Source organism: Lethenteron reissneri, chromosome 2 (genome assembly GCF_015708825.2).
Source record: "Lethenteron reissneri isolate LAM-NWPU_2019-01 chromosome 2, ASM1570882v1, whole genome shotgun sequence".
NCBI lineage: Eukaryota > Metazoa > Chordata > Hyperoartia > Petromyzontiformes > Petromyzontidae > Lethenteron > Lethenteron reissneri.
Window position 1 is genome coordinate 7,114,370 of NC_083780.1, and position 15,497 is coordinate 7,129,866.

Here is a 15,497-nt window from a genome sequence, read left to right on the forward strand (position 1 = left end):
ACCATTGGTTGCATTCCCAAACAAAAACGTGTGGATTCACTGGAAAAATTGCAAAAGGAGTTCCAATTTGGATTTAAAGAGCTTCATCTCCATGAACAGGACATACAGCTTTTCCGAAACCCATTTTCTATTGACATTGAAAATGTGGATACAATTTACCAAATGGAACTGGCTGAACTGCAGAATTGTGACTCTCTGAAAGACGCATTCAAGTCAAGCAGCCTTCATAATTTCTATGCATCTCTCCCCTCTGAGACATATCCTCATCTCAGGAACCATGCACTCAAAATGGCAACCATCTTTGGCAGTACTTATGTCTGTGAACATACTTTTTCCAGAATGAAACATTTGAAATCTCCAACCAGATCTAGACTAATGGATGCACACTTGCATCACTTGTTACGACTAGCAGTGACAAATATGGAACCGGACATTGACCATCTCATTAGCCAAAAGCAGGCCCATAGTTCCCATTGAAATACTGGCAAGTTTGTTGATTTAACTTTACGTGTTCTTCATTTTAAATATTGTATTTGTTCCCGTTTTGTTTCTTCACTTCAAAATAAGATATATGCAGTGTGCATAGGAATTTGTTCATAGTTTTTTTTTAACTATAGTCCGGCCCTCCAACGGTCTGAGGGACAGTGAACTGGCCCCCTGTTTAAAAAGTTTGAGGACCCCTGATCTACATCATTAGACCTCCTTTGCCAGTACCAAAATATAATAATAGGGTTTCTCCCCTTTTTTCTGGCAACAAAACCTTTTTACGAGGATTCATGTCTGCATTAACCACAATATTTGCAGTCAAAATGGAAACAACATTTGTTTTGTTTAGTTTTTACCAGGTAAGGCCCCACTGAACAGCTACGTAGTTTTTTTCAGAAGCGGCCTGGCCATCACGGATAATAGCTCAACGGATGTGGCTCATCATCATCATCGTCAACATCATCGCGTCGAAATTCGTAGCAGCCAAATACTCTAAACGCGTGATGTTTATTCTAAATGTGGAGGGAAAACCAGGAGAAAAATCCAGGCGACCACGGGAAGGGAAAACGAGAGAGAGAGACGCAAACTCCAAATATACAGGAGCAGGTGTCAGGGTCTGGATCGAACCCACGACCTCCTGTATACCAGGCGAGGTAGTTAACATCTCCGAGCCACCGTGATGATGATAATGAGAGAGCCAGAGACACGCAAACTCCAAATATACAGCAGCAGGCGTCAGGGTCGGGATCGAACCCACGACCTCCTGTACACCAGGCAAGGTAGTTAACATCTCCTAGCCACCACGGCGTCCTCTTGATCACGATGCACTTCTAAAGGCAATGCCGATGGGTCTTTTTGTTGTTGTCGCAGAATGCACAATAGAGCGAGCGCGTTTCTCACACGTTTCTCACACGTTTCTGGGCGTCGTTTAAATCTTCTAGGGGGGGGGGGGGGTGGTGGTGGTGGTGATGGGGACAAACGTTGCCAAAAAAAACTACCGCTATGCGTGCGGACCGCCGCTCGCTCCCGAGTGAATTGCGCGAGGGGACGACTATTTTTGTCCGCCGATGGAACGCCGCCGACCCCTCGGGTACCGAACGGTTCGCGTGAGTGCAGAGTGGGGAGAGAGAGAGCGGGAGAGGGGAGAGAGAGAGGAGAGAGAGGAGAAAGAGGAGAGAGAGAAAGAGGGGAGAGAGCGAGAGACTTTGACTTTTAAACAACTTTTATTGCCGCCAGCAGCAACAGCACTGGAGGCCATTCCGATATGAAATACACAAAGTCACCAGCAACACAAATAAACAAACGCTATAAATCCACGCGCTATGGCGCTAAATGCACCGCACACAACACGAAAGAAAAGCCACGTGGTGGTGGTGGTGGTGGTCATCGCGCACGCCACGGTGACGAGCGAGCGCTTCAGAAGGTGAACACCACGAGGGTGCCGTCCACGCTGCTACAGAGAGGGGCTTTTCCGGCTCCCCAGCGTTCGAAGAAGACGTGCACATCACCGGCATGTGTGTGGTACATGGCGTGCTCCAGCCGGAGCCGCGCCTTGAGCAGGCCCCTGAACACTGGAAGCACAGAGCAGCCGTCAGTGTCACCTTTCAGGATATTTTTTTCTCGTTCTGTACACCGCCAACTTCGCCTGAGCACAGGCGAAGTTGGCGAGGTCATGCCGCTTGCTAGCCAGGTAAAGCACCACCCCATATACGAAGCTGCTGTTGTAGAAGGGTACCCCCAGTTTCCTGAAGATGTTCAACCAAAAGGCGGAACTTTGGTTTGAGCCGCTGGCAGCGTAAGTACCAGTGGGGCAGATCCTCCCTGGCACCGCAGGAAATGCACAAGTCTGTTACCCCTGGCGAGATTCGGCTGAGCCACACGGCGATTGCAACGTGCAGTGTGCCAACCTCCACTGGAGGTCACCGCAGCGTTTGACTACAGGGGAGACTTGTACATTTGTTTCCACTGAGAGGCGGCCGCAACGAGGGGATAAAAAGTATAACCAGTAAAAACAAAGTTTTTCACTATAAATCCTTTATATGCGTGGCGGCTAGAGTCCTCTCGTCCTCTGGCTTGAGATGGCTGCCACCTATGGGTCAGATGATTGTCTGCCAGTATTAAGCAATTGGTAATTAAATATTTAATTTGTTTTCCCTGAACAGTGTAAAATTTTGGAAAAAAATTTCACGAACATTAATTGTCTCGCACAACGAGTCTGTGTGCAAAATGTCCGCTCGATTGGATCACGGAAAGTGAGTTAAAAAACGACCGAAAGATTTGCACGGTCGTAAGCAAGCAATCAAGCACGCAAGCACGCAAGCAAGCAAGCAAGCGAACTTAATATAAAGGATTTAAAAATGGTGATGTCCGGTAGGTTGGCCAGGTCCCGGGAATGCAGCGCCTTTACGCAGCACGTGTAGAGCGCTGTGTTCGGGGCACTCTTGAGGGGCACGTTCCTGCAGCCTCGGAGCTTCAGTAGCTTGCCGGAGTCGCTGGAGAGAGAGGGAGGAGAGAGCGAGACGGAGGTGCCGACGTTGACGAACGGTCACAAACGCGGGGTGGCATTTTTAAATCCTTTATATTAAGTTCGCTTGCGTGCTTGCGTGCTTGCGTGCTTGCTTAGGACCGTGTAAATCTTTCGGTCGTTTTTTTAACCCACTTCCCGTGATCCAATCGAGCTGACATTTTGCACACAGACTCGATGTGCGTGACAATTAATTTTCGTGAAAAATCTTTTCCAAAATGTTACACTGTTTAGGGGGAAATAATTAAATATTTAATTACCAATTGCTTAATGGTGGCAGACAATCATCTGACCCATAGGTGGCAACCATCTCAAGCCAGAGGACGAGAGGATTCTAGCCGCCCCGATGCCACGCATATAAAGGATTTATAGTGAAAAACTTTGTTTTTACGGGTTAATTTTTCTTCATTGAATCAGAATGTTTATTGCCGTGGGACATTGTTGTTGTTGCTAGTACTGTACAACAAAAAAATGACGGAAACATAACAATGGGTTTGTACCGCTTTTCCTGGCAATGTGACTGAGAGGGCGTTGAGACATTGGAACACCAAACAGGGTCGCTCTTGCAAGGCAGCGACTCTGCATTCACCACACTCCGTCTGCGTGTTTTGCCACAGCGGTGAGTGGCTAATGCAGACGTGATGTCTAACCCCGGGGGACCCGTGGTGGAACTGATGATGATGGTGGTGGTGATGGTGGTAGTGATGGGGCTAATGGTGATGATGGTCATGGTGGTAGTGATGGGGCTAATGGTGATGGTGGCGATGGTCATTGTGGTAGTGATGGGCTAATGGTGATGGTGGTGGTGATGGTGATGATGGTGGTAGTGATGGGGCTAATGGTGATGGTGGTGATGGTGGTAGTGATGGGGATAATGGTGATGATGGTGATGGTCATGGTGGTAGTGATGGGGCTAATGGTGATGATGGTGGTGGTGATGGTGGTAGTAATGGGGCTAATGGTGATGATGGTGGTGGTGATGGTGGTAGTGATGGGGCTAATGGTGATGGTGGTGATGGTCATGGTGGTAGTGATGGGGCTAATGATGATGATTTCGGTGGTGATGGTGGTAGTGATGGAGCTAATGGTGATGATGGTGGTGGTGATGGTGGTAGTGATGGGGCTAATGGTGATGATGGTGGTGGTGATGGTGGTAGTGATGGGGCTAATGGTGATGGTGGTGATGGTCATGGTGGTAGTGATGGGGCTAATGGTGATGATGGTGGTGGTGGGGCTAATGGTGATGGTGGGGATGATAGTGGTGATGATGGTGGTGATGACGATGGTGGTGGTTATCATGACAGTGATGACGATGATGGTGGTGGTGGTGGTGATGATGATGGTGGTGGTGATGATGGCAGTGATGACGATGATGGTGGTGGTGGTGGTGATGATGATGATGGCTATAGTGGTGATGATGATGTGATGCCGATGATGGTGGTGATGATGGTGGTGATGATGGCTGTAGTGGTGATGACGATGATGGTGGTGGTGGTGATGATGATGATGATGGCTATAGTGGTGATGATGACGGTGATGGTGGTGGTGATGATGGCTGTACTGGTAGTGGTGATGGTGGTGGTGATGATGGCTATAGTGGTGGTGATGACGGTGATGGTGGTGGTGATGATGGCTGTAGTGGTAGTGGTGATGGTGGTGGTGGTGATGATGATGGCTATAGTGGTGGTGATGACGGTGATGGTGGTGGTGATGATGGCTGTAGTGGTAGTGGTGATGGTGGTGATGATGATGGCTATAGTGGTGATGATGACGGTGATGGTGATGGTGATGATGGCTGTAGTGGTAGTGGTGATGACGATGATGGTGGTGATGACAATGATAGTGGTGATGATGACGGTGATGACGATGGTGGTGGTGGTGCAACCGCAGGAACCATGCTGGCGCGAGAGAGCATCATCCCGGAGGAGTTCCTCCTGGCGAGGCTGGCGGAGGAGTATGCGCGCCTGCCACGCTACAGCACGCGGCCACGGCGCGCCCGCTTCATCGAGAAGGTGCCCCGCTCTGTCGCTCGCTCGTTCGCTCATTCACTCTCATTCATTCACTCTCATTCATTCACTCTCATTGATTCACTCTCATTCATTCACTCTCATTCATTCACTCTCATTCATTCACTCTCATTGATTCACTCTCATTCATTCACTCTCATTGATTCACTCTCATTCATTCACTCTCATTCATTCACTCTCATTGATTCACTCTCATTGATTCACTCTCATTCATTCACTCTCATTCATTCACTCTCATTGATTCACTCTCATTGATTCACTCTCATTGATTCACTCTCATTGATTCACTCTCATTCATTCACTCTCATTCATTCGCTCGGTTCTGTCGCAGAGAAGGCGAGCGAGTCGATCATTCGCGTGGGCGATATTCCGTTCAATCATTCCCTTACAGGGAAGGTGCAGGGACTCCTCAACTTACGCGCATTCGACTTACGAACTTTCAGAGATATACGAACAAACCTTGCCCCATATTGTTGGTTCTTTCGGTAAAGTCACGTAGAAGGGAAATAATAAAATAATAACAATAAAACATTATAAGATATTTCCCTTCTACGTGACTTTACCGAAAGAACCAAGAATATGAATCCATGCAGTCATGAAAGCTTTAAATCGAAACCTTGTCCCGTATGTCCAGTTGCCTGTTCGGACCGAGAGTTGTAAGAACGTGCTGATGTAGAACCAGTGGCATCTACATCTACAGAACGCGAAAAACCAGTGGTATCTACATCTGCAGAACTTGAAGAACCAGTGGCATCTACATTTGCAGAACGTGAAAAACCAGTGGCATCTACATTTGCAGAACGTGAAAAACCAGTGGTATCTACATCTGCAGAACTTGAAGAACCAGTGGCATCTACATTTGCAGAACGTGAAGAACCAGTGGCATCTACATTTGCAGAACGTGAAAAACCAGTGGTATCTACATCTGCAGAACTTGAAGAACCAGTGGCATCTACATTTGCAGAACGTGAAGAACCAGTGGCATCTACATCTAAAGAACGTGAAGATAAAGATTCTGATTATTATTAATTCCCTAATAGAGAAGGTGTTTGGTTCAGTCATTCACTCAATACATTTCAGGGAAGGTACGTGAGTCATTCATTCGTACAGAAGATATTCCGTTAACTCATTCATTCCCTTACAGATAAGGTAGACCGTTCATTCATTAATTGAGTCGTCCATACCCTCGTAGAGGAGATGCACGCTTCGTTCATCCGCTCATTCGTTCCTTCGTAAGGGAAGGCGGCCGCGGGTGATGGCGTCCAGCGTTAAATCCGTTCGTGTGAAGCTTCGACCGTCGGTCAAATCAGCCGGCATTTCTTGTCCGTGCCAGTATCGCCCGCGACAAGGCGGTTACGGAATCAGAATATGTATTTATCCTGGGGGGAGGAATTCCGATGAGCTGTGAAGCCACGTCTCTACGACAGACACAGTGCAAAGCAAAACAAAAACCACGATAGGGGTGCAAAGTACAGGCGAGGGTAACGCAAATCACCCAAACACGCGACGAAAACACAAACCAGCGCGACCATCCCCGATCCTAGCAGGCGAAGCGCACAACGGGGGAAGGGGTCACGGAGCCACAGGGGATGACCGAGCAGGGCGCACGCGACGAATCGACGCCAAGCGGTGGATGTGAGTGAGATACGATGAACGAAAAAGTGTAGAGAGCTCTCACTTGGGAGAATCGTTTTTAGATTTTCACGGCGAGGACAGCGTCGTGACTCTTGGATGCGGGCCACCGGCTCGCGGTGATTGCGAGAGACGGCGGCGGTGGTGGCGGTTTTGTGGGGGGGGGTGGTGGTGGTGGGGGTGGTGGTGGGGGGGGGGGGGTGGTGGTGGGGGGGGAGACACCCTCATACAGCTGCGGATAGAGCGTGTCCGACGATGACCGCTGGGCACGGTCGCCCGTTCCGCCTCGGAGGGGTTGCGCCGCGCCCAGCCAATCGCACGCCCAGAAGACGTTCCGCCAAAGACGTTCCGCTTAAGACGTTCTGCTTAAGACGTTCCACTTAAGACGTTCCGCCAAAGACGTTCCACTTAAGATGTTCCACTTAAGACGTTCCGCCAAAGACGTTCCTCTCAAGACGTTCCACTCAAGACGTTCCACTTAAGACGTTCCACTTACGTCGTTCCACTTAAGTCGTTCCGCCAAAGACGTTCCACTCAAGACGTTCCGCTTAAGACGTTCCACTCAAGACGTTCCGCCAAAGACGTTCCACTTAAGACGTTCCATTTAAGACGTTCCATTCAAGACGTTCCACTTAAGACGTTCCGCCAAAGACGTTCCACTCAAGACGTTCCGCCAAAGACGTTCCACTCAAGACGTTCCGTGCGCGTCGACGATTGCGAGAGCCGACGTCGGCTGCATCCGAGCGCACCCCGACGATGACCGTTCGGCACGGTCACCCCCCTCCTGCCCCCCCCCCCGCTACCCCCCCCCTCCTGCCCCCCCCCCGCTACCCCCCCCCCTCCTGCCCCCCCCCTCCTGCCCCCCCCTCCTGCCCCCCCCCCGCTACCCCCCCCTCCTGCCCCCCCCCCCGCTACCCCCCCCCCCGCTACCCCCCCCTCCTGCCCCCCCCCCCGCTACCCCCCCCCCTCCTGCCCCCCCCCTCCTGCCCTCCTCCTGCCCCCCCCCCCTCCTGCCCCCCCCCGCCACCCCCAGAGCGGCGCTTGCAACGTGGCGCACAAGAACATCCGCGAGCAAGGGCGCTTCCTGCAGGACGTGTTCACCACGCTGGTGGACCTGCGCTGGCCCAACACGCTCATCGTCTTCAACATGGCCTTCCTCACCACGTGGTTCCTCTTCGCCATGCTCTGGTGGCTCATCGCGTTCGCGCACGGAGACCTCGCGGGCAGCCCCGCGCCGTGCGTCACCGACGTGCGCTCCTTCACCGCCGCATTCCTCTTCTCCATCGAGGTTCAGGCGAGTGGCAGCGGCAGTGGCGGCGGCGACGGTGGTGATGGTGGTGGGAGCGGCGGTGGTGGTGCTGGTGGCGGTGGTGGCGGCGACGGCGGTGGTGGTGGTGGCGGTGATGGTGGTGGCGGTGGTGGTGCTGGTGGCGGTGGCGGCGGTGGCGGCGACGGCGGTGGTGGTGGTTGCGGTGGTGGTGCTGGTGGCGGTGGTGGTGGTTGCGGTGGTGGTGGTGGCGGTGGTGGTGCTGGTGGCGGTGGTGGTGGTGGTGCTGGTGGCGGTGGTGGTGGCGGTGATGACGGTAGTGGCGGCGGCGACGGTGGTGATGGTGGTGATGGATGGTGATGGCAGCGGTGGTGGTGGTGCTGGTGGCGGTGGTGGTGGCGGTGATGACGGTAGTGGCGGCGGTGGTGGTGATGCTGGTGGCGGTGGTGGTGATGACGGTAGTGGTGCTGGTGATGGTGATGGGAGCGGTGGTGTTGGTGCTGGTGGCGGTGGTGGCGGTGGTGGTGATGACGGTAGTGGCGGCGGTGGTGGTGATGGTGATGGTGGTGGCGGTGGTGGTGGTGGCGGTGGTGATGATAGTGGTGGCGGTGGTGGTGATGACGGTAGTGGCGGCGGTGGTGGTGATGGTGATGGTGGTGGCGGTGGTGGTGGTGGCGGTGGTGATGATAGTGGTGGCGGTGGTGGTGATGACGGTAGTGGCGGCGGTGGTCGTGATGGTGATGGGAACGGCGGTGGTGGTGCTGGTGGCGGTGGTGGTGATGACGGTAGTGGCGGCGGTGGTGGTGATGACGGTAGTGGTGGCGGTGGTGATGGTGGTGGTGATGGTGATGGTGGTGCCGGTGGTAGTGGTGGTGGCGGTGGTGGCGGCGGTGGTGATGGGAGCGACGGTGGTGGTGCTGGTGGCAGTGGCGGTGGTGGCGGTGGTGGTGATGACGGTAGTGGCGGCGGTGGTGGTGATGGTGGTGGTGGTGGCGGCGGTGGTGGTGATGGTGGTGATGACGGCAGTGGTGGCGGTGGTGGTGGCGGTGGTGGAAGTGGTGATGGTGATGACGGCAGTGGTGGCGGTGGTGGTGGTCTCTAGCCTCTATCTTTTAAATCATTTAGATTGAAAACTCAATTCTATAAAACGGATTTTTGTGTGTTTTAGTGTTTGTTGTCCTTCCTCCGCACCTCCGATTCGCACGGTTGGCTACGTACGGCGCGAAAGAAGCTCAGCACACGTGCATCTGCTCACCACGTGGCATGAGTTGTTTTTAATTTCTTGGTGGCCCGTGAACATTTGTCGAGTGTTGGCAGCACCACCAAGGACAAAGGTGCCCTGCATAGCCTTGACAGGTTTATCTGTGGGTTAGATCGCTGCCCAACAAAGCCTACAACAGCCGGCAATGTTTCATCGAACTCACCAGGCTCACACGGCCTGCTTTAGGCTGCGTCATCCGAGATCTGGGTGACCACTGACACGTGGGGTCATGCGTTCAATGAATGGCAGAGCCAGGATTTACATGTCGGGGTGGGGGGCAACCCCTCCAGCAATGAAACATGATAGAGGAGTTGTTAGTAAGTGAGGACTTGTCCCTTCATGTTTATGCGGTGGCGAGGGTCGAATTCGAACCGCGTTGTGTGATCGGCATCACGCTCGCTGAAGGTGAATGCCTTCAGGGAAGTCGTGTGGCCTGTAGACGCAACTTGCACACAATTCTGTGAGCCACTTATAACTACTTTTCCGTTACTTATTGCCAATTATGGACTCAGACTATTGTCCTATCATCTCATAGAGTCCCTGGCAAGGAATAATATGCTACACAGTGGCAGTGGGGGTCGCAAAATGCCGATTTATTACTAATACTGGTAGGAACCTCCTGGTTACACCAGCCCACAGGGGATTATTGTGTCCGTCCGTCGTGTAGGGAGGGGCTGGGTGGGGAGAGAGGGGCTGGGTGGGGAGGGGAGGGTGGGGAGGGGTGGGGCTGGGTGGGAGGTGGGAGGGGTGGGGCTTGGTGGGGAGGGGCTGGTCACCCCGTGGTGCCCTTATAAAACTCAACGTTTAACCTACTCACGCCGGCTCGTGCCCGCCCGCACAGTCGGGCATATTTGCGGAATACACCACGCCGCCGTTGACCCTGGCCATTGCCCGAGCAACCCAACGTTCCTACCAGCTCCCTCCGCAGGAATGTGTTAAACCCCAATGATCCGATCGAAATTACCACCACCACCAACAACACCAACAACACCACCACCAACACCACCACCAGCACCACCACCACCAGCACCACCACCACCAGCACCACCACCACCACCAACACCACCACCAACATCACCACCAACACCACCACCACCAGCACCAACACCACCACCAGCACCAGCACCACCACCAACACCACCACCAGCACCACCACGCTGACGCCGCCGCCGCCGCCGCTGCCGCTGCAGGTGACCATCGGCTTCGGCGGGCGCATGATCACGGAGCAGTGCCCGTGCGCCATCTGCGCCCTCATCATGCAGAACATCGTGGGCCTGCTCACCAACGCCGTCATGCTGGGCTGCATCTTCATGAAGACGGCGCAGGCGCACCGGCGCGCCGAGACGCTCATCTTCAGCCGGCACGCCGTGGTGGCGCTGCGCGACAAGCGCCTCTGCTTCATGGTGCGCGTGGGAGACCTGCGCAAGAGCATGATCATCAGCGCCAGCGTGCGCATGCAGGTGGGCGGGGGGGGAGGCGGGGGGGGTAGGGGGTGTGACTGTGTGTAGCGGGGGGGGTGACAGTGTGTGTGTGTAGGGGGCGGGGGGGCGGTGTGTGTAGGGGGGTGTCAGTGTGTGTGTGTGTGTAGGGGGGCAGGGGGGGTGTCAGTGTGTGTGTGTAGGGGGGGGGTCAGTGTGTGTGTGTAGGGGGGGGTGACAGTGTGTGTAGGTGGGCAGGGGGGTGACTGTGTGTGTGTGTAGGGGGGCAGGGGGGGTGCCAGTGTGTGTGTGTAGGGGGGGGGGTGGCAGTGTGTGTGTGTAGGGGGGGGTGACAGTGTGTGTAGGGGGCAGGGGGGTGACTGTGTGTGTGTGTAGGGGGGCAGGGGGGTGTCAGTGTGTGTGTGTAGGGGGGGTGACAGTGTGTGTAGGGGGCAGGGGGGTGGCAGTGTGTGTGTGTAGGGGGGAGCGGTGGTGCAGCGGTTAGCACTACAATGTGCTACGAGCCCGGCGACACTGGTTCGATTCCCGCTCACGGCCAACACCGGTGACGATTATCTGAACCGGTCCCGGGCCTCCCCTAGGTCGACTCAGCCTAAAATGATTACCTGGTGCGGAGTGTAAAAACATCGCCAACTAGGGAGACAAAGGCGGTCGGGCGTGGTTGCTGGCCACCCACCCCCTCGTGTGCCGTGCCGGCCTTCATAGGTGCTGCTCGCTAACAGCACTTGCCCCTACAGTCTGTTAAGGCTACACGGGGGATCTTTATGCAGGGGGGCAGGGGGGTTGGGGGAGGCGCCAACGTCACCCAAATCTAAACGTGAGCGACAAGTGAAGAGGTCGTGAACCCTCTCTCCCCCCCGCCCCCGCCCCCCGCAGGTAATCTGCAAGACGACGACTTCGGAGGGCGAGGTGATCCCCATGCACCAGGTGGACATCCAGATGGACAACCCCGTGGGGGCCAACAGCATCTTCCTGGTGTCTCCGCTGATCGTGAGCCACACGGTGGACGCGCGCAGCCCCCTCTACTCGCTGGCGGCGGCCGAGCTGCCCGGCGCCGACGTGGAGGTGGTGGTGGTGCTGGAGGGCATCGTGGAGACGACAGGCATCACCACGCAGGCGCGCACCTCCTACCTGGCCGACGAGATCTTGTGGGGCCACCGATTCGAGAGCGTCGTCACGGAGGAGGACGGCCGATACTCCTGTCGACTACTCCAAGTTCGGCAACACCGTCAAGGTGCGCGTTGTTAGGTTTTTTTTTTTCTGTCGGTAAAGTCACGTAGGTAAAAATATTTAAATTAAAAATTAACCCGTAAAAGCAAAGTTTTTCACTATAAATCCTTTATATGCGTGTTCAATGGGCCACAACCCAGCCCACATTGGTCTTTGAAACGGGTGGCTAGAGTCCTCTCGTCCTCTGGCTTGAGATGGCTGCCACCTATGGGTCAGATGATTGTCTGCCACCATTAAGCAATTGGTACTTAAATATTTAATTATTTTTCCCCTAAACAGTGTAACATTTTGGAAAAATTGTTTCACGAAAATAAATTGTCACGCACAACGAGTCTGTGTGCAAAATGTCAGCTCGATTGGATCACGGGAAGTGGGTTAAAAAACGACCGAAAGATTTGCACGGTCGTAAGCAAACAAGCAAGCAAGTGAACTTAATATAAAGGATTTAATAAAAGTAAAATACAAATAAAATAAAAATCACGACGTTTCGGAAGCAACACAAGCCTCCGTCTTCAGGTGGAACAGTCACAGCCACGATAGCTTCCGAAACGTCGTGATTTTTATTTTATTTTACCTTTATTAATTAAAATTTTTAACCTACATGGTGACTTTACCGAAAAAACCTAAGAATATGAACCCTTGCAGTCACGAAAGCTTCAAATCTAGAACCGTCAAGGTGCGCCGGGCGGCTCACGGTTAAAGGGGGACGGCCATAAGTGACGTCACGCACCTGGGGGGGGGGGGGCGGGGTCAGACATTTGTGACGATGGGGGGGGGGGGGGTGAGAAATGTGACGTCACATCAAAATGCGCAACTTTAAATAAATATAGACAACACGTTCTACTTATCTTCTTGGTTCTTTCGGTAAAGTCACGTAGAAGGGAAGTAATAAAATAATAAAAATAAAACATACTTAATTAAATAGACTTTTTAATAAATGTTAGACTTTTTAATAAATGTTTCTCCTACAACATCAGAGTGCAGCGCCACATTAACTACGCACTACAATGACAATAGTTTAAAGCGATTTGAAGCATGTTTTATTTTATTGGGGGGGGGGGGGGCAGAGCTTTGTGACGTCATATTTGAGAGAGGGGGGGTCTGACTTTTTGTGACGTCGTGTGACGATGGGATGGGGGTGGGTCACAAATCGTCCAATCGTGACGTCATTTATGGACGGCCCCTAAAGGGTCGGAGGGCGGGGGGCACCACGTGAGATTCTAGGCTTGAGGTCAAGGGTGAGGTCAAGGGTGAAGTCAAGGGTGAGGTCAAGGATGAGGTCAAGGATGAGGTCGAGGATGAGGTCAAGGATGAGGTCAAGGATTTGAACTCAGGGTGAGGTCAAGGTTAGCTCAAGGTGAGCTCAAGGGGTTAACCTCAAGGATGAGTTTAAGGGTCAGCTCATGGGTGAACTCGAGGTGAGTTCAAGGGGTTGAGCTCAAGGGTGAACGCAAGCCCAAGGTTTGACGGAGGTGATCTCAAGGTCAACCTCGAGGTTGGCTCACCTTCCCTACCCCACTCCACCCCCTCTACCCCCCGTCCCACCACCACCACTGTACCTCCTCCCCACCGTATTCTTAGATTTTTTCGGTAAAGTCACAGGTAGGTAAAACATTAAAATTATTAAAAGTAAAAAAAAATCACGACGTTTCGGAGGCAACACAAGCTTCCATCTTCAGGTGGAACCGTCACAGCCACGACAGCTGTATCAAGTAATTGAGAGATTGCAGGAGCTACCACTCCGTTTATATAATGGTTGGAGAGGGGGGGGGGTAAGCGGCAAGTACAGCACACTTTTTATTCATATGGTAAGGTGAGGCTTAAGAGGGTGAGCCTTTGTTATGGAGAGTCCTCCCCACCGCTTCCCTCCATCGGGATTGTTGATGGATGTTTCCCAGGCTGGGCACCACGGCCAATGTCCTGGGGAAGCAGCATCGGTCCGCGCTGGGCTTGCGGTGTCAGTAGACAAAGCAGTCGAGGGCGTTTAGTTTGTTGTCCTTCCCCCCCCCCCATCCCCCGCATCATCATATTAGCTGCGGTTGGCTACGTACGGTGCGAAAGAAGTTCAGCAAACGTACACGGAGAAAGCAAATCCATTCTTGACTCGCGGCTACCAATCGTGACGATGCACGGCGGATGAATTGTTAAGTGCCCCCGTTTATCCTCGTGTTCATTATCCCCGTGTAAACAGTCCAACGTGCACACATAAGAGAGAGAGAGAGAGGAGGGAGTTCGTGTGATTTGGCTACAGTGGGCTCGCCACGCGGGTCCACAGTCTGGGTTGAGTGGCCACAGTCGCACCGCCGCCCGTGGCTCGAGTCTTCAGATCGTCTCGGTCACGCCGCCGCACACCGGCGAAACGAACTGCTCGCGGCACGTCAGGTCCCAAGAGCCGCGAAACGTTGAAACAAAAAACTAAAAAACACAAAAAACACAAAACACACATCCCCCGCTCCACCTGCCGCGCGTTTCGCCCCCAAAAAGGTGCCGACGCCGCGCTGCAGCGCCCGCGACCTCGACCGCGCGCGCCACCCCGAAGCCTTCGGCCCTCCCCAGGCGGGACCCCCCCTCCTGCAGCTCGCCTGCCGCCACGGGGCCGACGAGCCGTTGCCGCGCGCCGAACCCGCCTCCTCCTCCAACTCGTCCATGTCTCCGCTGCGGCGCCGGAAGAACCACCGCTCCGGCTGGGGCGGCAGCGGAGACAGCTTCGGTGGCGGCGGCGGCGGCGGCGGTGGCGGTGGTGGTGGCAGTGGCGGTGGCAGGCACCGTCTGTCCGTGCGGTTCGGGCGGCCCCGGTCGGCAAGCGAGCGCTCCGACGGCGCGCGGGAGGGAAGGCCCAGGCCCGCGTCGCTGCACCTCGCCTCCGCCTGAGCCTCCGGCGTCGGCGAAGAGTCGAGACGCTCGGTTCTTCGGCGGGTGGCGGCAGTGGTGGTGGCGGTGGTGGTGATGTTGGTGGCGATGGTGGTGGCGGTGGTGGTGATGGTGCTGGTGGTGGTGATGGTGGTGGTGGCGGCGGTGGTGATGGTGGTGGCGGCGGTGGTGATGGTGATGGTGGTGGCGGTGGTGATGGTGGCGGTGGTGATAGCGGTGGTGGTCACGGTTAGCGCGTTGTGCAACGAACCCGGCGACCCGGGTTCAATTTCCGCTCACGGCCAACACCACCGGTGACGAGGCCTCCTCTAGGTCGACTCAGCCTCGAATGAGTACCTGGTGCGGTGTGTAAACATCGCCACTGGGGAGACAAAGGCGGTCGGCCGTGGTGCTGGCCACCCACCCCCTCGTGTACCGTTCCGGCCATTATAGGTGCTCGCTAACAGCACTTGCCCCAACAGTCTGTTAAAGCTACACGGGGGATCTTTGTCTTGTCTTTTGGTGATGGTGTTGGTGTTGGCTGTCGTGGTGGTGATAACCATGTTATGTAGGCTGATGATCTGGTGATTGCTGCTTACCTGGAGTGTGCCACCATCAGCCCCACCAAAACTAAGCATCAAGGTATTTTCTGCCACCAAACACTCCACCCCCTCAGCTCCTCTTTCGTGAGGGGGCAGTTGTGGAGAGAGTTGAGTTTCCAATACCTGGGCAGTGTGCTTATGACTAGCTCTGGTTTGACAGCAGAGGTCTCATTCCGAAT

At 54.3% G+C, this 15,497-nt stretch overlaps 1 protein-coding gene across 1 annotated transcript; it reads left to right on the forward strand.

Moving 5' to 3' along the window:
- Nucleotides 1-3,248: 3,248 nt before the first annotated feature.
- On the forward strand, nt 3,249-14,833 carry LOC133342334 (ATP-sensitive inward rectifier potassium channel 11-like). The gene is given in 7 exon segments (XM_061551434.1): nt 3,249-3,629; nt 4,901-5,022; nt 7,703-7,963; nt 10,388-10,657; nt 11,513-11,836; nt 11,838-11,870; nt 14,351-14,833. Coding segments are annotated over 6 exon segments (1,392 nt in total). The 5' UTR covers nt 3,249-3,629; nt 4,901-4,905; the 3' UTR covers nt 14,738-14,833.
- The last annotated feature ends 664 nt before the right edge of the window (nt 14,834-15,497 follow it).